A 24,690-nucleotide genomic window follows, 5' to 3' on the forward strand; every position below is an offset into this window, starting at 1 on the left:
ACAGATAAATTTATTTTAAATGGATTTAAAACAAATTATAATAACTTTGAACAATTTATAAATCATATAAGGAATGAAAGTATGTTTAATGAAAGGCGATGAGATACTATGCATGGGATAAGCTTCTTGCTACAATGATAAGAAATATTTACAAACTTATGAACTTTGCAAGTAGTTTGTTGAACTGGATGTGCTGAAAAGTGCTTGGAAATCAACTTCAACGATTGAATTAACAAGCAACAAGTAGTTCCCATATAAGTTATGACTACAATGCCTGTGAGGCAAATCCAGTAAGAACAAGCACAAATGACACAAGGGTACATTTCACTTTAATTGTTTATACTGTAGGATTTTACAATGATTGGTATTAGGCAAATTCTATGCTAGTCTTGTAGTTGTTGCTGCTTCTATTTCTTTTTTCTTTTTTTTTTTACCTTTTCTTATATATTTTGCAGTCTTAATTTATCAATTATGTGACACAATTGTGTGTGTCCCTTCTGTAATGGTTGATGATTGGCCTTTCATTGCTGATGAAAGTGAAGCTACAGCCTCTCCAACTGTTAAGAAAAGGTTATCTGCTCGTATGAAATCATTAGCTTCATCTGCTTTTTTAAGCTTTTCTATGACCTCAGCAAGAGGATTGACCAACACAAGCTGTCACAACCCAACACACATGAATTAGTCACAGTTGAGATTTGAAACACACATACAAAGGTGTGTAAAGTAAAAGTATGCCAGAGTTTAGGATTCTTGCCTCAACACCCTTCTTTTCCAGTGTTGCTTTCAACTCCTTGAAAAGTGAGATTCCACTTGTGTCAACAGCACTCACAGCTGAAAATTTCAAAGTGATACTCATTATTTTTCTGATTGGACGAGTACTATTTTGAAGGATACGTAGGTAGATGAAATATGTTCAGTGATATGCTTGAATAGCTAGTGAATTTCTATTGGCTCAATTGCCTCATTGGATGAAAATGCAGTCTTACAAATGACTATTTACTCCTCAGCCTACTAGTTAAGCAAGCTAGGAGCACACATGGAACTTGGATGGAGGTGTAAGTTGAAAATGGGAGGTGGGAACATCCACAGATTATAGTAAGACTTTGATATTTAGATTATTTTATTACCAATTCATTACAAAAATGATCCCCAAAATTATGAACTGAATGTTATGATGTGTAAACTATATGATTCACCTTTGTTCTATCTAATGAAGTTACCTGACATTTCCAATACTAAGAATCGAAGGCTTAATTGTTCCTTTATGTTGTCTTCTTCTTCTTCTTCAATCCATCGCAACGTTCTAACATAACATGTCAATAGTTGAGTAACAGGGGTAACATCTATCCACCAAAATGAAATTTACATCATGAAATTTACAAAGGTGAAACTAACCTCTCGTTGAGATATGTGATGTTAGCAAAATTGATGGGAGCCTCAATGCTTAAAATAAGAAATCCAGGTATTCTCACAGCTTCCTTGTATTGATCAAGATTTCTATATATGTCTGTTCCTGGAATCTTCCCCAACATTACTGTTTTCGGCCTCGTAATTTGCAAGAGTATCTTGAAAGTTGATAACCCGACCTGATCAATAGTATTGCCATCCGTTGTAAGTTAAAAAGAGCTATATTTTGTTCTACTTGCATAAAAGGGTGCTAAAAGCATCCGCACTATATTTTCTCTGCATTCTAGTCACTTAGCCCTTATTTTTTTATCCTTAGAAATCGAAGACAGTATCAAAGGATTTATAATAACTCACGTATCCTGCTCAACCAACTAAGTTAGATTCCTTGGGACTCAGCCCCTTGTTTAAATTGCAGGATTATGGTTTATAATTTATACAAAAGCACTTGATCTTGTTGGGCAAGGACTGCAAAATGATTATGAGTAGCTACAAGTGTCAAGGGAATTAAAACCTTCATCTAGAAAAACTAAAATACATTTATAGTCTTGTAGGCATTGTACATAAAGGCAATTCCATGACAATGATACTCACAATGTTAGCATTATTAGCAAAAGTTGAAGAAATAAATAAACTTACAGCAAGAGCAAGGCCTCCCTGGACAGAGATGAAAAGAACACCTAAGAAAGCAGTCAGCATCACAACGAAATCGAATTTGTCTATCTTCCAAATGTTACAAGCAGCAGGGAGATCAATGAGGCCAATTACTGCTGTGACTATGATTGCGCCCAACACGACATTAGGTGTGTATTGAAACAATGGCATGAGAAAAAGGAGTGTTACCATGACTGTCACAGACATCACTACATTCGACACAGCTGTTTTTGCTCCTGCGTTATTGTTAACAGCTGATCGAGAGAAAGCACCTGAATTTCATAGTTTAAATGTGTAAGTCTTATGCTTTATTAGACTTCAAGAAAGCCTTTTGAAACAGGTTTTTAGGTAAAAAACAAAAACCTGTTGTAACATAGCAGGAAGTGAAGGAGCCAACCACATTCATAAACCCAATTGCCATCATTTCCTTATTTCCATCCACTTTGTAGTTTTTGAGAGCTGCAAATGTCCTTCCTACTGCAATACCTTCCTGTCAAAAAGAAAAAAAAAACACTTATCCATTGACACTAATGAAACCAATTATGTGTGTGTAAATATCATATATACTAACACGAGGAATGTTAATAATATACTTTGTAACACATGATCTATTATGAGGTGAAATTTAGGTGAGCCCCACTAAATATGAATGAGAATCATCATTAATTAGAGGATGAGGGTCAGCATTACTTAATGGACTCCACATGAATTTCACATAGTGTTTTTTTTCATTCATAGGAATAGAAGATAGTATGGCCATACCGAAGAGTTTACAATAACTCACGCATTTTGTTCAATCTAACTAAACTAGATATTCTCCATACATAGTGTGTTAAAATGAATCTTAATAATATTTTTCTTATCAAAATTTTATTTTAGATGCTTGTATGTTTACTCCAGGACGGAAATAAATAAAATTAAAAAAAAGTTTGAAAAAAAAAATAAAAAGAAAGAGGGGAAAGAAAAAATTTAAACTTACAGTGAGGGACAAAATCCCGGTGATAAGCCCTGTTTTCATAACTAGGCCTAGGTGACTTCCATGAAAGAGCAACATATTCCATGATGGAGGATTTATTCCTTGTTGCAATTTTCCAATCTAGCAACGACATCATCAGACAGCAAAACCTTTGTTTAGTAATTATGCTAATAATAATTTGTAACTAAGAAAATCTAATGCTAGACTAATGACAATTTCAGAAGCAAATAGTAAGCGTTGGGATGGGATGACTTACCGCACTGATGCCATGATTTTGAGCTTTAATTGCAAAAACCAAGAGGGTAGAGATGATGACAGACATAAGAGGAGCTCCAGCTGAGACCCAGAATAGCTTTGGTTTCTTTATGCTCTGCATGCATTTATTTCCATGAGTTAGTCAATACTACCCTGCATTCATTTCGAGAGAAGTTAACTATTCGGCTATACATCAGAAACATGTTTACGTCATTTTAATTTTTTTTAAATTAATCTAACATTTTAAACAGTTTTGAGCATGAAAAGATCTTGAATTTTATAGATCCCATTTTCAATAACAAAGTCATTAACTAATTGGTACTTTCCCAAAGATTGTCGGCTATTATTCAAATTCAAACATGCCTTTACACAAACATTAAAAAAAATAGGTTTGATTTTTAATTAAAAAAACTTAGAACAATACTAATTATATAATATTACCGAGAGAAAATAATGCACCCTTTAACGTAATTTTTATAATACTGTTGCTCATTTTGAATGAATTTTACGAGAATCTTATTAAGAGAATTATAATTTTTCTTTTACAAAATTCACGTGAAAGTTTATAAATAATAAAAAAGTATTAAAGAATACACTAATGAGATCCTTTTTATTATTTAAGTGTGCAAATGTACTATAGATTATAAAGGGTGTGATAATCAATCTAGATTGTGGTAGATGTATCTCTCTTACGAGTTTATTTTCAAGTTTGCTAACCGAGAAATGTTGTTTATGATATGAGATTAACTTGTGGTGAAAGAAAAAAAATATAATAAAAATTTAGATTTTCTAAAATAAGAATACTCATGCACCTTAGATTATAAAATGTTGTTATAACTATTCATTTATACACGTAGATACATCACATATATAAATAAATTATTAAGTTCTTAATAAAATAAATAAATACATTATTAAGTTGTAAAAATTCAAATAATTAATTTTTTTAATTGTAAGTACAACTAATTTTATCTTTTAAAGTGTAACTTTCTCATTTTATGTTAATGTCTTTGAAGTATAATTTTCCCAATTTATGTTTTAAATATTGATTTATGAACACGCACACATGTTCACATGTGCAAAGACAGATAAAAAAATTATGAAAATATTAATTTTTTACTTTTTCTAGATTTTATAAAATATAAAAATAATTAATAAAAATATAGTAATTAATCTCTTTAAGATAATTGTTAACTTTGGTTAAGAAAGCTGTCAAAAAAAAGTTATAATATTTCTTATTTGTCAGTGAAAAACACATTAAATATTGAATACTTTTTTAGATTTTGATACTATTAAATTAATTTATTTTATATTTAATAATTTTATAAAATATTAAAATAATTTATGAAAAAATTATTTTAGGATAGTTAATCCTTCTAAGATATAACAATTTGTCAAGTGAAGAACATCTTAAATATTTTTCAGATTTTAGTACTAATGAATGCATTTTATTTTTATTTAATATTTTTATAGAATATTAAAATAATTAATGAGAATTATTGTGGGATAATTAATCTCTCTATGATATGATATTTCTTATTTTTTAGTGAAGAACAGATTAAATATTTTAGATTTAATACTGTTAAAAGCCTTTATTTTTTTATTCAATATTTTATAAAATTAATGGAAAAAAATATTGTGGGATAAATAATCTCTCGAAGATATAATATAATATTTCTTATTTGTTAAGTGAAGAACACATTAAATATTTTTTAAAAAAAATTTTAATTCTATGAAAAGCATTTATTTTTAATTTTTTTTGTAAAAGATTAAAATAATCAATGAAAAATTATTGTCAGATAATTAATCTCTCCAAGATATAATACTTCTATTTCTTATTTTTCATGTAAAAAACATACTAAATATTTTTTAGACTTTAGTACTATTAAATACATTTATTTTTATTGAATAATTTAGTAAAATAAAAAAAAATTAATAAAAAGTTATTGTGCAATAATTATTTTTTATTAAAAATAAAAAGTCGTACGGTGTGGTGTACGAGTTCACCACACCATGGCTATGAATCTATGTGTCAGTGGTCCTGAGCTCTGATCCATGTGTGTGATAATTGGTGCTGTGAAACTATATTATATATACAATAATATAGAATACTGTGTTAATGGCTTTGTCGTATTTCTTGGAAGTTAAGGGCTTGTTACAGTGGTTGTTAGTGTGTGTGAGAAATCTAGTAAGACAAAAAAAAAATGACTGAAGGGAACAACATACAACGTGTCTTGCTAATAGCAGTAGCACCAGGAAACAAATCCCCATCAATATTGTTTGCCATGACCACTGCATTAAAATCATAGAAAACTTTTTTTTAAGAGTATATAGAATATAGAAGTAGAGTCCATTTTAACCTAGAGACAAATAAAGAACTGCCCCAGCACTCAATCTGTGTGCTCTCATGTTTGTGCGTAAAATTTAAATGAGTTTACCTCATGTATATTGTGGAAAACAGAAGTCATAACAGGAATCAGACCCATCTGATTAGTGAAATGTGTGATTCCAAGCAGGCTCTTGAGCTGTTGCAGTGACACAATAATAGCAGCACCAGCCATGAACCCAATAAGAATGGCCTTAGATAGAAAATCAATTATGAAGCCTAGCCTGAAACCATTAACAACATATAATACCTTGGCTTGTATTGTCTTATAGTATATCAGAATGATTCTTCATTCTTGTAGTTTTTCAGATTGACAATAATAATAATTAAAAATTGCATGATATGGAAGGGACTAATAATTCTAATTACCTTAGGATTCCAAGAGAAGCTTGAAAGAGGCCAGCAAATAATGTTGAAGTGAAAGCTAGCTGAAGAAACAGGATAGGGTCTGCTGTGGGAGACACTTCCTGCCTCAGCATGGATCCCATCACAAGAGAAGCAATAGAAACAGGTCCAACTGCAAGGTCCTTTGAGCTTCCAAGAACAGCATAAACTAGTGGTGGAACAAAACTAGAATCTGAAATATGCAGCAAGACCAATCACAATACATAAGCATGTGATGTAACATAAATTAGCACATACCAAACTATGGACATAAATCAATACACTTACAAAGTCCCACAATTGGAGGAAGACTTGCAAGCTTGGCATAACTTATTCCCTGAATGATAAAATACATAATTGAACAAGAGAAGCAAGTTAGAAATATGAATGAACATTTTCATGATGACTAAGAGACAAGGCGAGAACAAGCTCGAGCAAGATTGTCTCCTGTGAAGAATACGTACGGTTTTTTTGTATCAAGAAAGAAAAGAGGCAGAGAGTGAACTTGAGAAAACCTGTGGGATGGCCAAGCTAGCAATAGTGAGGCCAGAAACAAGGTCAGATTTGAAGAGTTTGAGGTTGTACTTAGGACCCCATTGAAGAATAGGGAACACATATTGTGCTCCAAGGATCAGTTTTCTCTTAAGAGGTTGTCCCTTGAATTGGCGCAGAGGATCATCAGGGAAGAAAGTTTCCTTGAGTCTACCCTGGAGCTTCTGAAGGGTGCTCTTGTGGGGTGGTGGAACAACTTGGTGCACTTCCATGGACATCTCTATGCAATGAGAATGCATAGTACATGCATTATTAGGCTCCATTTGAAGAGAACAGAACTAATATGAGAAATGGTGTGGTGTTACTTATTATTAGGCTTCTTAGCTTCTTATTGTGGTTTGAGCAATGATGCCTTTTATGTGAGGAACTCTCTCTGACCTACCCCTGTAATCAACACGTCTGCAAAACCGCTATAAAACAAGATCGCACCTATGTCAGCTAAAGTACAAGAGGATAACAACAAATTTTGAGATGTAATTTCAGAAAATCAAAACACGAGAAGGGATAGCTAGCGGGAGCTGTGCCTGTAGTGGCCATACTATACGGTTCTGCTAAATATATGCACATTCTCCTCACATATTTGGACACTTAATTTTTTTTCAACCAGAGAAATCAGGTCCCACAGTATTTGTTCAAGGCATGTTAAAATTCACCAATAAATCAATGGGTTCTAGTGGAATTATCATCTTTTTAAGTAAAATTTTGAATTCAAATCTTATATATTAAAAAATTATTAAAAAAAAAATAACTCTGCAAAAGATGATAATCAGATTCTTCGAAAGAGATTAATCATCAGACTTAATAAATACCTCGTATCAATCTCATGTTTACTCAAAAAGTCATGCTAAAATTCCATATCACTTCTAAGTGACTCTATGCTTAAGTTGATGAAGGAAATCATCACTTACTACAACATTCAACCTCCACTCAAACATTACTGACATCAGGAACATCATTAGCTAAATGATTTTGGCTCACAAATTCGTACAAACATGACGTAGTTCGTTGATTTACGTGGCATCATTGCTTAGACAGAGTTTTGGTCTCAACGATTGCCGTATTTAAGAAGGAATTTTACTTCGTATTAATCAGCATCTTAGCACAATACGACCATACAAATTAAGCTCTCTGGTTTCTTTTTTTTTTCTTTCAAATGTATGTATTATTATTAAGACCAAATTCCATATCCTTAGTTTGGAGGTTTTCTTCAATCATATAGATATCATTTATTCAGATAAATCCACATATAATTAATTAGTTGCCTGTTTGGTTCAATTTTTTTTTCTTCGACTTATATTTTTTTAATGTATGTATTAAGACTACAAGATACAAGATTGGTTTAGTGATGAATAAAAAAGGAAAATGAGACAAGTCACGGATTCTAATCTTCTTATTAACAAAAAAAATTAATAATTAATATTTACCAAATGTATTAGGACCAATTTCATATCTTCACCCAAAAAAAAAATCAATTCCATATTCTTGAGAATATTTTTATAGAACAAATGTATGAATACAATTTATTGTTTTAAAATTGGATAAGATTTTTTCAAGTACAAAGTTTTCTTCAAGTGTTTAACAATTTATATATTGATTATTCAAACTCAAAAACAGTTGGAACAATTATGCAACACTTGGTTTACTCACTCAATGAATTTTCTTCAGTCGTATAAATATCTTTTATTTAGATAAAGTCACATATGTAGTATAAAATAAAATAGACAAAGTCACATGTGATAAACATTTGTTTGGAATTTCTAGTTATTATAATCAATATAGTCGCATATCAGACGAGAATAATTCTTATTTTAAGAATATTATAATTATAAATTTGAATCATACAATCATATAATAAAAATTAAAAATTATTTACTGATTAAGAACTTTAGGTGTATTTTTCTTTTAATATTAACCATTTAAATATAATCTAATTATTTATATTTTTCTCAAAAAAAATCTAAATTTATTTCTCGTTTCTCATATTAAAAAGTCCTCTCATTCAATAAGTTGCGTATGAATATATGGATTTATCAACAATCAAATATTCTTTAACTTTATTAAGTTATTCAAATATTCTAAGATCAAATTACCTATTTAATTTCTTATCTTATTTTTTTTTTAGCAAGATTGCCAACGAGCCCCGCCTCAAGGCCCTCCCGTGGAGCCTCTCCTTTTGCAAAACCATCATGACCTGAGATGGATTTGTGGTTTGGGGTTATGATTTGTGATTTGGGGCTCTTAATTCGTGGGTTCTTGATGTAGGATTTGGGGTTTTGATTTGGGATTTGGGATTCTTGATTTGTGGGTTTTTGATTTGGGATTTGGGATTCTTGATTTGTTCTGGGTTCTGTTCCTATTTTGGGTTATGTTCTTCACATGGGTTATGCATTATGTTCTTCATCTGGGTTCTAGGAGTTGTTCTTACGTTTGTAGAATGGAGATGTTTACAGAGAAAACAAAATTGTGTTTTTGATGATTTTTAGCCACTAAAAATTGTTTGACTCATTTTTTGTTATCTATCTATCAATGGCAATCACGACAAAGTGATGGTAAAAACCCAATTGGATTGATTTAAATAAATGAAGCATCAAAGTGAATATTTTAATAAATAAAACATCAATTTAAACAAAAATAATTAAAATCAGGGACTTGGTCATATTCTAATGACCAAAAATATCTATTGTTTTTCTGCTGAATTTTTTTTTTGCTGACGTAAATATATATTGTATATGTACACGAGTATTTGTGTTGCGCGTGTAAGTTTTCCCAACAACATCAAAATATACCAATAGTAATTTAACTTGAATAATTAATTTGAATCGTTTATTTGTATACCGTTATAAATTGAAAAATAAAGTATAAAATATAAATAATTTTTTTAAAATAAATACATTTAATAAAGAAAAAATAAAATACATGTTAACATCTCTTTAAATAAATAAAAAAATACAAAAAATACTTCTGACATCTCATCCTTTAAAAAATTCAAATTTAAATTTATTAAATAATAACTTAATTCTTCCATTCAATACTCTTTTCAAACTATAATAACTCCCACATAATTTTTTATTATGAAATAATTTATACATATTCATTTTTTAAATTATGACATAAATTCTATCTTCATAAATATAAATATAAGAAAAAAAAATCTTATTTTATTTTATTTTATTTCTTAGAGCTGGATAAATTATATAATCAAGAGAAACCATAAATTAGACTAACAGAGGTTGCCCTACCGATGAATAAATATTTCGTAGTAGCCTCCTTATATCATCCATCTTTCTAAATTATATATATATATATATATATATATATATATATATATATATATATATAATTGTATGTAATTTACTAAAATATTTCCGAGAATATTCGTCCAAGATGTTTTTTTAATTTGCTAACTGCAATGCGAGTATGCGACTATGCAATGCCATGTAGCCAAGTCCATGGCACACTCGTATATAAATCCTGTTTTTATCTGTTTTAATTATTCTATTAACTAGCTCATTTATTACATGAGTACTAAATAGTATTTTCCTTACTGTACATACTTTTTTATTTTTTCTGACTCTTACTATACATACTCTTCCATCTCACTGTTTTTTTCGAAAACAATATGGGCGTGGACCGTCACGACCGTGTGGCTATTATAATTCTTGTTTAGTTTTAGTTATTCTTCGTTAGTTAATTATATTTTTTAAATTATCTTTAACTAATGTATTTCTATTTATTTTACTTTATTCAATGTAGAATAATTAAAATACACTAACCATGTAAATACTTTTATGTATTATCATCCAATAATTTAGTTACAAATTGTTAGTGTTTGTAATAATTATTTTACAAATTATATATAATTTAAATTCATTTAATTTCTATTTATTTAATAATATAAAAATACTTGTAATAATAGTATATTAAAATTATACTGTAATTAATTAAAATATTAAAATAATTCATAAAATGTACTTAATGTAATTTTAATTTTTTAGAAACATAATATAATTTAATTGATATACTATGATAGTGTGTAATATTTTTTTATAGTCATCTTTGTAAGATCATTGAATTTTTAATAATTATTTTAAAACTTGCAGTAAAAAAAAACTATTTTAAAACTTCTATTACATTAATAATATACAAATCTTTATAGTGATAACGTATAGATAATAAACTGTGTCGACAACATTAATTTATATATATCCCAACAGCAGTATTATATCTCACCAAATGATGTCCGTAAATGCTTCACAAACGATGTAGGAGACCGTCACACCCCCCACTCAGTAATACTACAAACAGAAATACGTACATTGAAAACTGAACGACAGTGTCTCTTTCAATCAAGATTAAAATAATGGTTCGTGACTTTGTGAGAATAGAAAACCTAACTTTTTGAAAAAAACCTAATTCCTATTATTATTGATGTATTAAATAGTAATTGTTAATTTATTTATTTTTTAAGAAGAAAATTCAACCAGCAATCTTTTCTCATTCACTTCTTTTTTAACCACACTCACCGGACCTTATATCTCATTCATGTTGAAATAATTAATAATTAAGAGAAAATATTCCATTAAAAATGGTCAATTAGACTCTTCGATAAAAATTGGTCTCTCACAAAATGATAATTTCAAATTTTTTATTAAGAAGAGGAATTGAAAAGAATATTATCCGGTAATCACACCCTACAATTAGATAGAATAAAGAAATGAAAATAAGTTCGGTTAAGTGTGTGATAAAAAAAAAAAGGTCGGTACCTTTCTGCTAAGGTAAGCAACGGTATACATCTTTCTAAGTGTAATGCGATCAAACATATGACAGCATTTGGCAGAAAGCACCAACGTGCCATACTACAAATTTTCCTAGCTATGGCAATCAAATTTTCCATACATTATTGCATTAGGTTCTTCATTTTTGCTTATAAATTATGGTACATCGAGAAAGAAGAACTGAAACTTTTTGTAAGCAAAAGAAAGAATTGAAGAACACCTCCCAGACAGTACTGCATGTCTCATGATTCTTTTGTTAGAATTAATGTCTCATGTGAGAGATATGTGACTTATGTAAGGACTAATAAATAAATAATTAACGATTAAGGGCTAAATTGTAATTGGACTTAATAGGATAAGTTTCTAGGTTAACTGCTACTTGATGGGAGTAGTGGTTATAAAAGGGGCTTAATACCCACTAACATGAAATAAGGTTCCCTTCCTGACCAGAAAAGTGTTCTCTCTCACTGATAGTCATCACTAACGGAGAGAGGCAGAAAAGAAAGGTCAAAGGAAGTGAAATCTTATTTCTCTCCTCTTTCAAGGAAATCAAAGTGCACCGGAGAGAAGTTCCTATGGAGAAAGGTACAAGTCTTCCTATGGAGAAAGGTACACATCATTATCTATTGTTGTTTATTGATTGTTTGTGAGAACCATAGGTTTCAAGATCCTGTTGTTTTCTATCATTGATAGTCTAGGAAATCCCTTAAGAATTTTTACATGTGGTATTAGAGCATGTGTTATGAAATTTATGATTCTCCAAGAATGATTTAATTTCTCTCAATTATGTATGAATCCTAATTATGAAATTTAGGGATAATTTAATTTCTTCCAATTATGCATAAATCCTAATTATGAAATTTAGGAATTTTATTTTCCGCTGCATGTATTGTTTTATTGGCAATATTTTGTTATTGTTGAATACCAATTTTTGGAGAAAGATTATTTGAAAACTTATGATTATCGGAGAGAAAGCTACACGACATGTATATATTAAATTTGGAGAAAGTTTTTACTTTTAATGGTGAAAGAAAGGAAGCGTGCCATTAACGTAAAGATTCAATTCCAATTTTGAAAAGCACGTTTATTGTAGGGAAGAATATGAAATTTTGGAAATTGCTATTTGCAACCTTATGTTTGCTATTTCCAATCCCACTTGATCCTTTTTTTTTCAAAAAAAAAATTATTGTTGAAGGTGATTAAAGGATTGAAAGTTTATATTCTGTAATTAAATTAATGTGAATGTTTTGCAATTATTGGTAGCAGTAAATATATGTATATGCTACATATTTGCTTGAACGTGTTTGAATGCAAAAACACAAATAAATGCAAATATTATTTTATGGCCTGGAATGAAATTAATAGAATGACTATGAATTGTTAATAGCAATAAGTATGTGCAGACCATACATATTTGGTTGGAATTAAATGTATGTTGAATTTGTTAGTCACCAAAGTGGCCAAATTTGTAAGGTTATTTAATTCCAAATTAATGATTATTTCAATTATACTTGGTTGGAATTAAATGTATGTTGAATTTGTTAGTCACCAAAGTGACCAAATTTGTAAGGTTATTTAATTCCAACTTAATGATTATTCCAATTACTCATAGAATAATGGATGCTAAATTATATGATTATTGGTTTATGGGTAATTGAAATTCATTGTTATAAGGCATTTATGGATCGCCCAAAGGTTGATTAGTTGTTCTTATAATTAATGAATATAATTGTAGGCAATTTGTGTGTATCATTAGTTTTATTTATATGCCCAAAGGAAATAGATATTACTAATTGGTGCATATTTAATTGTCAAATAATGTTAAAATTTTATTAGCATCATTATGTTTGTATGTTGTGTGTTGGTGTATCACCCAAAGGAGAACATCAATATACATTAACCGTTATCTAAATGAATCATATGTATGACATGTATTTTATGTCTCAAAACACTTATGTGAACTTTATTATGTAATACATGTTTTGAATTCATTGGATTCTTATGTATCATCTGAGCCAATTTTAATAGGCTTAACTTCTCTGACTGAAATGAGCAAGTCCAATTTCACCTTAGTGTTTTGGATCATGATCTTGCTATGTTGGAAGAGAAGTTTGTTACTTTTATTGATGCTAGTAGCAATGAAGAGAAAGTCCATTATAAAACTTGGGAAAGATCTAACAGACTCAGCCTAATGTTGATGAGAATGACTGTTGCAAACAGTATTAAGACAACTCTCCCTAAAATCGAAAGTGCTAAAAAGTTTATGTGATTAGTGGGAAAGTGTTCTCAAACAGCTGATAAGTCTGTTGCTGGGACATTAATGAGTACATTGACCACCATGAAGTTTGATGGTTCACGTACTATGTATGAACATGTCATTGAGATGACAAACATTGCAGCAAGACTTAAGACCTTGGGAATATAATGGTTGTGAATGAGAACTTTCTTGTTCAGTTTGTTCTAAACTCATTACCGTCTGAGTTTGGCCCGTTCTAAATGAACTATAATACCATGAAAGATAAATGGAATGTGCATGGATTGCACAGTATGTTAGTTCAGAAAAAAAATAAGGCTTAAGAATCAAGGAAGTCACTCAGTTCATTATGTAAGCCACCAAGGAAATCAAGGAGCTTGAAAAGAAATTTATGAAGAAGCATGATAAAGGCAAAGGGTCATTAAAGAACAATGACGACTCTTTGCAAATCCAAAGGAAGGTATCAAAGGGAAATAATTGTTAATTTTGTAGGAAATCCGAACATTTCCATAAGGATTATCTAAAGTGCAAGTCTTGGTTCGAAAAGAAAAGTGAGCTTAATGCTCGTGTATGTTTTGAATCAAACTTAACTAAAGTTTTCCATGATACATGATTTATTAATTCTGGTGTATGACTCATGTTTCTAACATTATGCAGAGATTCCTTACAATCCAAAGCATAAGCCCAAATGAGAAGTTCATTTTCATGGGGAATAGAGTGAAACTCTAGTGTAAGCAGTCGAGACTTATTGCGTAAAACTCGACACTTGACATCATTTAGATTTACTGGAAACTCTTTATGTACCTAGTTTATCTAGTCATTTAGTTTCATTATCTAAACTTGATGTTACTGGATACTCTTTTAATTTGGTAATGAATGTTTCAATTTATTTAAGCATAATCATCTCATTGGTACTGGTATTCTTGTGATGGTTTATATAAATTGGAAATAAACAGTTTGTATGTTGAAACTGTTTTAACTCTGCATCATAATGTTGGCACTAAACATAGTTTAGTGAATGAACGATCTGCTTTCTTGTGGCATAAACGTTTAGGTCACATTTCTAGAGAAAGGATGGAAAGATTAATAAAAAATGAAATTCTTCTTTATCTAGATTTTACGGATCTAAATATTTGTGTGGGTTGTATTAAAGGAAAACAAACAAAACATACAAAGAAAGGAGCTACAAGAAGCACTCAGCTTCTTGAAATTATGCATACTGATATTTGTGGACCTTTTGATGTTAGTTCTTTCGGAAAGGAATGATACTTTATCACCATTATTGATGATTATTCACGTTACAGTTATGTCTACTTACTGCCCGAGATTTCTTAGGCAATGGATGCCTTAGAAATTTACTACAATGAAGTAAAAGGACAATTAGACATAAATGTGAAAATTATTAGATATGATAGAGGTGATAAGTATTACGGAAGATATGATGAAACTGGGCAACACCCAGGTCCATTTGCTAAGCTTGTTCAGAAACGTGCATTTGTGTGCAATACACAATTCCCGGTACACCACAACAAAATGGTGTATCAGAAAGGCGTAATAGAACTTTAATGGATATGGTTAGGAGTATGTTAATCAATTAAACTTTACCCGTATCTTTGTGGATGTATGCCTTGAAAACTTCCATGTATTTGTTGAACATGGTTCCTAGTAAGGCAGTTCCAAAGACATCTTTTGAACTGTGTACAAATAGGATACCTAGTATAAGACACCTGCATGTTTGGGGTTGCCAGGCAGAAGTAAGGATTTATAATCCGCAAGAAAGAAAATTGGATGCAAGAACAATCAGTGGATATTTCATTGGTTATCCAAAAAAAGTTAAAAGGGTATATGTTTTATTGTTTTAATCATAGTATGAGAATTGTCAAAACTGGAAATGCAAGGTTCATTGAAAATGATGAAATCAGTGGGAGTATAGTTCCACGAGAAATGGAAATTAAAGAAGTTAGAGTGTAAGTCCTTTTAGCTTATGCCTCTAACAGTAACGTGATTGCTCCTTCAGTTATTGCTACAAAATTAATGAAGAGGAGCAACACAATAATGAACTCATGATGTATAATGAACCTATTATGGAGGAACCACAAGAAGTAGCATTAAGAAGGTCTCAAAGAGAAAAGGAGACTAGCTATTTCGAATGATTATGTGGTATACCTACATGAAACAAAAACAAACTTAAGCATTAATGATAATGATCCAGTTTTGTTTTCACAAGTTGTAAGTTGTGATAGTTCTGAGAAGTGGTTAAATGTCATGAAAGAAGAGATAGATTCCATGGAACATAATTTGGGACCTTGTAGAATTACCAAAGGGTTGTAAGAGAGTTGGTTGTAAGTGGGTCTTCAAGACTAAATGTGACTCTCATGGCAACATTAAACGTTACAAGGCTAGACTTGTTGCTAAGGGATTTACTAAGAAAGATGACATTGATTATAAAGAGACGTTTTCACCCATCTCACGAAAGGATTCTTTCAGGATTATTATGGCATTAGTAGCCCATTATGACTTGGAGCTACATCAGATGGATGTGAAAACAGCATTTCTTAATGGAGATTTAGAGAAGAATGTTTGTATGGACCAACCAATGGGGTTCTCAGTTGAAGGAAATGAACACATGGTGTGTATACTAAAGAAATCAATATACAGTCTTAAAGCAAGCTTCCCGCCAATGGTATTTGAGGTTTAATGATATCATTATTTCCTTTAGATTTAAGGAAAATATTGTTTATCGGTGTATGTATCTGAAGGTCAGTGGGAGTAAGGTTATTTTCTAATTTTGTATATTGATGATATCTTGCTTGCAGCTAACGATCTTGGTCTTCTTCATGAGACTAAGAAATTTCTCTCTAGAAACTTTGAAGTGAAAGATATGGGTGAGGTAAGCTATGTGATAGGGATAGAAATATTCCATAATAGATCATAAGGATTGTTAGGCTTATCTCAGAAAGTATATATATCGATAAAGTGCTAGAGAAATTCAAGATGGAAAGGTGTTTAACATCGCCTATTCTAATTTAGAAATGAGATAGATTTAGTCTCACACAATGTCCTAGAAATGATATGGAACGAAAACAAATGAAAGTAATTTTGTATGCATCAGTTGTTGTTGCATCTGAGAGCTGAATTTGTAGTATGTTTTGAGGCTACAATTCAGGCTAATTGGCTGCGGAACTTTATTTCAGGGCTTGGAATTGTCGACAGTATTGCTAGGCCGCTGAAAATGTATTGTGATAACTTCGCAGCAATATTTTTTGTAAGAATGACAAGTACTCTAAGGGTGCTAAGCATATGAAATTGAGGTACTTTGTCGTGAAGGAAGAAGTTCAGAAACAAAGAGTGTCAATAGAACATATTAGCACAAAACTTATGATAGCTGACCCTTTGACAAAGGGATTACCGCCCAAGACATTTATAGAACATGTTGAAAGTATGGACATTATTGTTATTGATGATCATTAAGTGTAATTTACCTTATGTAATTTTGCTGACACTCTGAGCTCAATTATAATATGTTTCTGATTACCTGTTCTCTATGTTTGCATGCATGTTTGTGTTAGAGTAATGTTAACAGGTTTTGTCTTGAATGAAGACATTATGTTGGACCAATTATGTACTCCTAACTAATGGTCATATTAAGGAGAAGACTAATTTGTAGTACATGGAAGGGACTATGTCGATTAGATGATGTACAATCGCCATGACTCAAATTGGTTCCTATTCTTAATCATGAAATTATGATGTACCCAATGTATAGAACAATTTAGTCAATTTTTAATGCGCATTATGTTAGTTAATCTATTTATTTATTTAGTCCACAATGTTTATTAATGTCACATGAGCCAAGTGGGAGAATGTTAGAATTAATGTCTCATGTGAGAGATATGTGACTTATGTAAGGACTAATAAATAAATAATTAACGATTAAGGGCTAAATTGTAATTGGGCTTAATAGGAGAAGTTTCTAGGTTAACTGCTACTTGATGGGAGTAGTGGTTATAAAAGGGGCTTAATACCCACTAACGTGAAATAAGGTCCCCTTCCTGACCAGAAAAGTGTTCTCTCTCACTGATAGCCATCACTAACGGAGAGAGGTAGAAAAGAAAGGCCAAAGAAAGTGAAATCTTATTTCTCTCCTCTTTCAAGGAAATCAAAGTGCACCGGAGAAAAGTTCCTATAGAGAAAGGTACAAGTCTTCCTATGGAGAAAGGTACACATCATTATCTATTGTTGTTTATTGATTGTTTGTGAGAACCATAGGTTTCAAGATCCTGTTGTTTCCTATCATTGATAGTCTAGGAAACCCCTTAAGAATTTTTACATCTTTTACTTATTTCACTTTTTAAGGGTTAACACCCCAAAATCTACACCAGTCTAGTTCTTGTTTCTATTGGAGGAAACCTATACATATGTGCTAACATTCCCCCGGAAAATTATGCATGTGATGTTTATTTTTATTTTATCTTTTACAAAATGTGATGTTTATTCATTCATGCTTAAAAATGGGTGCGTGAATTGGCAAAAAATTATAAAAAATATTATTATATTAATATGATCTTAAATTTTATGAGCATCAGCTAAATAGAAACAAAAATCTTTAAAAATATGACAATTAAAAAGAAACGGAGAGAATATTGATAAGATAAATATTAATTTTCTTCCAATAAAGTATGTGAGAGCACGCGCATCTTCTTAATTGACAGCATAAGAGTCGTGCAAAGCCAAAACATATTTTTAATTTTTTTTCTGTGGAATTGTCCTTGTCTTTGGTGAATGGTGACCAATGCTATTCACTCTTCTCATGCAAGCACAAACCACATTGAACAGATTGAAGGAATGTGCAAGAGATTCTTACCATAGGGGTATAGGTTTTTAGTTGGTGAAATTCACACGTTTTTTAAGGACGAATTTACTTAATTGGTCATTTATTTTATACTTTTAAATAGTTGCAATTCATTTTCTTTAAGTCGATAGTTCCATTTCAAAATGAACTAAGAATAATATATGCAAATAAGTGTGAGTAGTGTATTACTGTATTTTATTAATTACCCATCCCACTGTATATTCTTACATTATTTAATTAATATATTAAATTTGAAACTTAATTATATTTTTAGTTTCTTTAGTTTTTATTGTATACGATTTTATTTTCTCAACTTTATTTTTTTTAGTTCATAGGTAATTCTATTTTTAAAAACTAAACAAATTTGGTCTTGTACAGCTGCTGTCAATTTCTCTTATAATTATCAAATTTGTAACATTTCCAGCCAAATAGTATTTGGAATTTTATGATGAAGGATTTGAGATATTAAATAATTTTAAAAGTTTAGTAGTTAGAAATTAATCTAGTGAAATTTTGATAAAATTTAAAGGATTTGAATGATATGGAATTAGGATTTGAAGAGAGTAAATACGAGGTTTTTACTTTAGATGAATGTTAATGATTTGGTTAATATAGTAAAAGAAGTTAAAAGAATTTAATTGATTCAATTTGTAAAAAACAAAAATTGTGTAGAAAATGAGAATTTAAAAATTCAAACTAAAAATGTAGTTAAACTTAAATTTAAAATAAAAAGCTAATATTACACTCATAACTTATGAATTCTACTGTAATTACCTAATCTTCTTACGTCAAAATTCCAAACTTGACTCCTTATCTCTTCAAGTTCACTGGTAGAACATGCTAATTATTGCTTATAACATCTTCATCTTTGTAATTAGATTTTATATAATACTTTTGTTTAATTAATCATAGTGTATATATGAAACGGCCGGATTTAAGGATGAGTATTTTTTAAATGCATGAATGTGAAAAGAAAAAAAAGAAAAAAAAAAAAGAGGTATAGTGTAGCATCATATATACCTAAATAGCCAAATAAAAGTATCTATTAATTATCAACCATCTTGAGATTAAAAAAAAAGTTGACCTTTTCTTTTTCATTTAAGCGACGAAGATCTGAATTATAATATCACATGCAACAATGCAAAGGACTAAAGATTCTTTTTATCTAAATGGAAATCATAAACGTGATATCAAACAAATTTTAGAGATAATAAAGATGGGAAGGTGTAGCCTTGAGATCCGAAAATCAATTAAAACAGAAAACTGACATCCAGGTTTGCAGATTTTGTTGTTATAAATTAGATGGAAATCATGAACGTGAAACAAAGTTCAATGATAATAAAGATGGAGGTGTAGCCAAAAATCAATTAAAACAGAAAACTGACATCCAGGTTTGCATATTTTTGTTGTTATAATTAAAATTGACTATAAATTGAGAATAGTTTAAGATAGACGGCTACGATCATCAGCTGTCACCGTGTGATTCACATGCAAACATGTATATAGGATGAGCAAGTGATTAGAAATTTGTCCTTGCTTACCAGCAATTATATATCTTCTGTGACTAAATAATTAGAATAAATATTTCTCTAATCGAGGAACATTGTTTCGCTTTGTTTCTTGTCAATAATTTGTTCAACATTATTGCCGATCGATGATCATTGTCATGACACTAAAAAGTTTAAATCAACTAGATGAGGCCTTTACGAGTTATAATCTGTACTTATGTTTTCAAAATATGTTGCATGTTGGTATGTATATATAGTACATTAATATACACTTCTCTAATTGGATAAGGCCATACATAATTTTTTTTAATTATAAGGAAAAGTAAAAAGTTATATTAAATAAGGAAAAGTGTTGGATAAGATATATATGTTGATCAATCATAGTGAAAACTGAAGAGTGAGATGTAAAGTGATAAAGGAAGACCAGATGATTAAAATTTGTGGGGCATAAGATGCTTTTTCTCTCTTAGCTGCCCAGATTCTGTTGAAGGGTAACCATCCATTGTTCCTTTCGCCCAACCTCAAAATATGTGGTTGTGACTTATACAGGTTATTAATTAAGCATTTGTTGCACCTATTTGCTATTGACACACCTTGCATCTATTAAATCCATAAATGTAGAAATCATAAAACATAATGAAGTTCGATCGGTTTCGATTCTTCTATAGGAAAATGATGAAGAATAAGAAAAAAAAATTAAATATACATGGTTTTATATAAAGAACATGCACATATTTTTTTCCCCATCTTTGTTTTATCTAATCTTATTTTGTTTTAACTTCCAAAACAAACTAGACCTTCAAAGCGTTATGGATACACATGAAAATTGTGTTTATTTGGTTCTCAAGTGGAGGGCCAGGGATATGATATATAGGACTTTTTGTATCATGCATCATCACATAACGTAAGTAGTTGACTAGAATTTGTATAATTGATTATCTTTTGAAGCTCTAGTGACAAGATTAAAATAAGAAGGGGGTAGGTAAAATATTATAGGATGTATGTGTTCTTAATTAGCGGTTTACTAAGTTCAATTTGCACATATAGGAAGACAAACCGCGAATGATTATTTTGCTATTGTCAATCTAGATTTTTTCTAACAAGAGGTGGCACTGTGGTAGTAACAAAAGCTAAGAATGATTTTAACATACGTAAAAGGAATCCACGAGATAGAAGGGCCAATTGGGGAAATTAATTGAAGTCAACTTGTAATCAGCTTTATGTGGTATACTGTATAAATCCACTTTATAAGTCAGCAAATCCCATTTGATTATGACTATTGGGTCGCGTGAATCAACTAAAACAAAATCGTTTTAATTTAATTAGAAATCTTCATAAGCATGTATTAAATACTTAAAAAGGAAAAAATTGTCGCTTTCAATGATCTTATAAACCTCGAACAAAATTATTTTTTTAAGGAGATATTTGTGGTTTATTAAAAAAAATTGATTATGATGTTTCTAACGTAATGCATATCTGTGCATGAGTTCTAGAGTAGGGAAACATTATATATCTGTTGTGTGTTTTGGATAAAACTACTTTGTACAGACTAGTAATATTATTAAGAAATGTCCAATTAACACCAATAATTGCCTTTGTCATGGCCTATAAAACGAAGAATCCCAACATGATCTTAAAGAGAGAATTATGAATGTGAGGGATCAGAGGCAAAGAATTTTAATGGGGTCCAATAACCAAAAGAGAAGCTTTAATAGAGCTCCACTTCTTAGTTGGATGTAACTACAATATTAAAGGTGGTAGAAAACATATATGATTCAAATGGTATTGATATTAATTGGTCTTGAGATAGAAAACATATATGATTCAATTGGTATTGATATTAATTGGTCATGTCTCTCACGCAAGTGCCACAATTTTATTTTTTTTGGCAGTTGACATTCTCAAGCAAATCCAATGACGAAGGAACTGGAAGTACTAGTACTAAAGTGAACGGGAGAGTTGGTGCATTTACTTGGTTATAATTTTCCACTATAAGCAAGAAATGATGAGGTCGAGCACAGAAGACAGCATACAATACATATCATTTGGTGCAAAAGCTTTTACATGTTTTTTCTTCATCTTTCATGGATATTTTCAATGATTTTTCTTCTCTAAGAATATTGTTTAGGTCAAGATCTTCTCCATTTCTTCCATAAGAATCAAAGACAACTATTAGGAGATTCACAACTATTCACATACATATTTAACCAATTGAGTTAAATCCTCTTAATACTAATTTCATATTGATTCATGTTTATACTTTTGTTTGAGAAACTCACACTAAGTACATCTATAGACCCATTGTACAAAGAATTGATAAAAAAAAAAAAAAAAACTTTTCAGATTGATTTTTCCTACAACTAGCTAATCTAAAATATTTACATCCTTTGCAAACTTATAAAAACTACTTATAAGATTTGCTAGATCAAATGTATAAAGAAGCAATCTAAATAACACCTTTGTGCATCAACTCCTCTTGCCATCGACCTAAAATATTGACATCTTTTACGACTTCTCTGAAATTTCTAACAATACTTTTTAGATTAATTATCTTAAGATAAAGTTAATTGAATTTTTTTATATTTAAAATAAATAAATAAAATATGATTTTTTTCTTATAGTTGAGACAAAAAGGAATAATTGAGGATAATTTTTTTTGTTGGGATTTAGTATTACATTTTTATCATCCCTAACACTTAAAACAAGATAATAGAATGACAATTTCAGAATTCAAAGTATGACATTTCAATTAAAATTTGTTTAGACTATCACTCTACATAGTACAAATTAATTGGCCAGAGAAAGTAGCAATTCTTGCCTATGTTAAGATAAATGAACGAAAAAATAAAACATTGAAAAACAAATTGATATTTGCCTAAAAATTCGTGAACCCGCATGATTTTTAGTCATGCCCGATAACCACTCCGGCATGCCATCTCTTGTTTAATTGAGTTATCACTTCTTTTAATAACATTTTCTTTTAAGTTACAAAATGCAGGTAAATCAAAATGCAGTAGATTTACATAACACAAATGAAAGTATATCGCATACCATCATATCCACCGAAACTAGCAATAACCTCCAAATTCAATTATTCATTACCCCACGTTGTTGAAACTGACCAACCTTGTCCTTGAGAGGCTTGAGAATTTTGCATAATGCAGGAGAAAAATGAATCTATCATGCTAGTAGTACTAATGAATTAGATTCAATTATTCATTACCTCACGCCATAATGCAGGAGAAAAATGAATCTATCACCAGAAAAAATGTCTTACCTAACATTAAAATTTGAGAATTTTGCATATACATTCATATTGTGCCAAATATTGTAGTGGGTGTCCCTTTTTATCTAATTCATTAGTACTACTAGCGTTAACCAATTAACCATACAATTAGTATCAATAGGTAGTGGACCAGTTAGAGATTCCGGTATCTATATACGACCCCACAGATATACCCTCAAAGGAAAGTTATGGGAGCAATAAGAGTCTTGCAAGTCGTACTAGACATTTGGTTGAAACACCTTTTTTTGTATAAAGGCTAAATGAATCTGTCACGATGCACTAAAGTTTGCCCAATAAAGCTCATCATGTTCTCTTGTTTTATATAATGTGAATGTCAATCGGTTAATTGAATAATTGGAATGATCAATTTGTACTTATCAGCGTAATTGGCCCACTTAAATCCTCGAATTCCCATATGTAATCATGGTTTAGCCTCTTCACTTACTTAAAGCAACATTTATAGCCTTAACAGCTAAAACGTCATATCAATCAATAGTTAATACGAGTAAAATTAAATTCGATTTTATTAAAAAAGATTTTGGTTTGAATCTTTTAAATAAAATAAAATAAAATTTGAAAAAATATTCATCTCAAAATATCAATCAAATTTTTCAATAAAAATTAGTTATTAACAAAAAAATTATTAAATACTTCACACTCACATGATTAAAAAAAAAGAAGCTAAATTGTCATTTCATTTGTGGAATTAAATCATCACAAGATTCTAGAGAGATTCCTTGTCTAGAAAGAGGTACAATGTAGAAGGCAACGTCTAGGAACCAGAACCACATTTCGTAAAAGTCACTGCACCCTTCAGAAGATAACACGCAAAATGAAGGACGTGCTTCTTTTTTCTTTCCTTCAGTGTAGTTTTGGGCCTCAAATATTGGCCGAAAAGCTGTTGTAGTGCCAAAGTGTGTTCGGTGTTAATGCGGGGGAATTGTGGTCCTCAGAATTAATGTCAACCCATGCCTCTAAAACATAGCTGCTAAAAAAATGAAAGTGTTGAAGAATCTTGCTTGTACTACATAACAATAAAAATATATAGCTGGTACAGATTTGAAGCATATATTATCGGTCATTCATGCATGCTTAACCTAAGGTCCAACCACTTGTTAACATCATGTGTGGTCTACCCAAAACGTACATTGGTTTTTTGTTGTTGGATTTGGTAAGAAAAAACCTGGTGGGATAATGTCTATCCAGTTAAAAGTGAATCTTCTGATCGTGGTTGTCCATTTCATGGTCTTTGTGGCTCTTGAGCTAAGTTAAACTAGTCATATGGAGCATAAAGTGTGAAATTTTAGATTTTATACCATCTTAGATGTTCCCAAAAGTTTCCCTTCATCTTGGTAAATAGGTGTAAAAAAAGAACAAATAAAATTTAAAAAACTGAATCGTTTG

At 30.3% G+C, this 24,690-nt stretch overlaps 1 protein-coding gene across 2 annotated transcripts; it reads right to left on the reverse strand.

Moving 5' to 3' along the window:
• Nucleotides 1-229: 229 nt before the first annotated feature.
• LOC100787284 (probable sulfate transporter 3.3) lies at nt 230-7,162 on the reverse strand. Of its 2 annotated transcripts, XM_003529367.5 has the most exons (13): nt 6,575-7,162; nt 6,348-6,396; nt 6,045-6,252; nt 5,728-5,899; nt 5,516-5,581; nt 3,291-3,404; nt 3,038-3,154; nt 2,422-2,548; nt 2,044-2,330; nt 1,396-1,586; nt 1,221-1,303; nt 755-831; nt 230-654 (listed from the first exon to the last, which is right to left on the reverse strand). In XM_003529367.5, exons 1-13 carry the CDS (start codon nt 6,872-6,874, stop codon nt 466-468), a joined length of 1,980 nt encoding a protein of 659 aa, XP_003529415.1. In that variant the 5' UTR covers nt 6,875-7,162; the 3' UTR covers nt 230-465. The 2 variants fall into 2 exon arrangements, with proteins under 2 accessions (XP_003529415.1, XP_006583911.1); XM_006583848.4 differs by lacking the exon at nt 5,516-5,581.
• Nucleotides 7,163-24,690: the final 17,528 nt, after the last annotated feature.

The sequence above is a fragment of the Glycine max genome, chromosome 7 (assembly GCF_000004515.6).
Source record: "Glycine max cultivar Williams 82 chromosome 7, Glycine_max_v4.0, whole genome shotgun sequence".
Taxonomy (NCBI): Eukaryota; Viridiplantae; Streptophyta; class Magnoliopsida; order Fabales; family Fabaceae; genus Glycine; species Glycine max.

What these genes read in the sequence shown, in the direction of transcription:
- LOC100787284 (XM_003529367.5), bottom strand. Translation starts at nt 6,874, where the DNA reads ATGGAGCCTAATAATGCATGTACTATGCATTCTCATTGCATAGAGATG. An exon ending in AGGGAGGCCTTGCTCTTGCT is followed by an intron (nt 1,587 to 2,043) that starts GTAAGTTTATTT and finishes ACTATTGATCAG; the next exon opens with GTCGGGTTATCAACTTTCAA. An exon ending in CTTAGTATTGGAAATGTCAG is followed by an intron (nt 832 to 1,220) that starts GTAACTTCATTA and finishes TGAAATTTTCAG; the next exon opens with CTGTGAGTGCTGTTGACACA.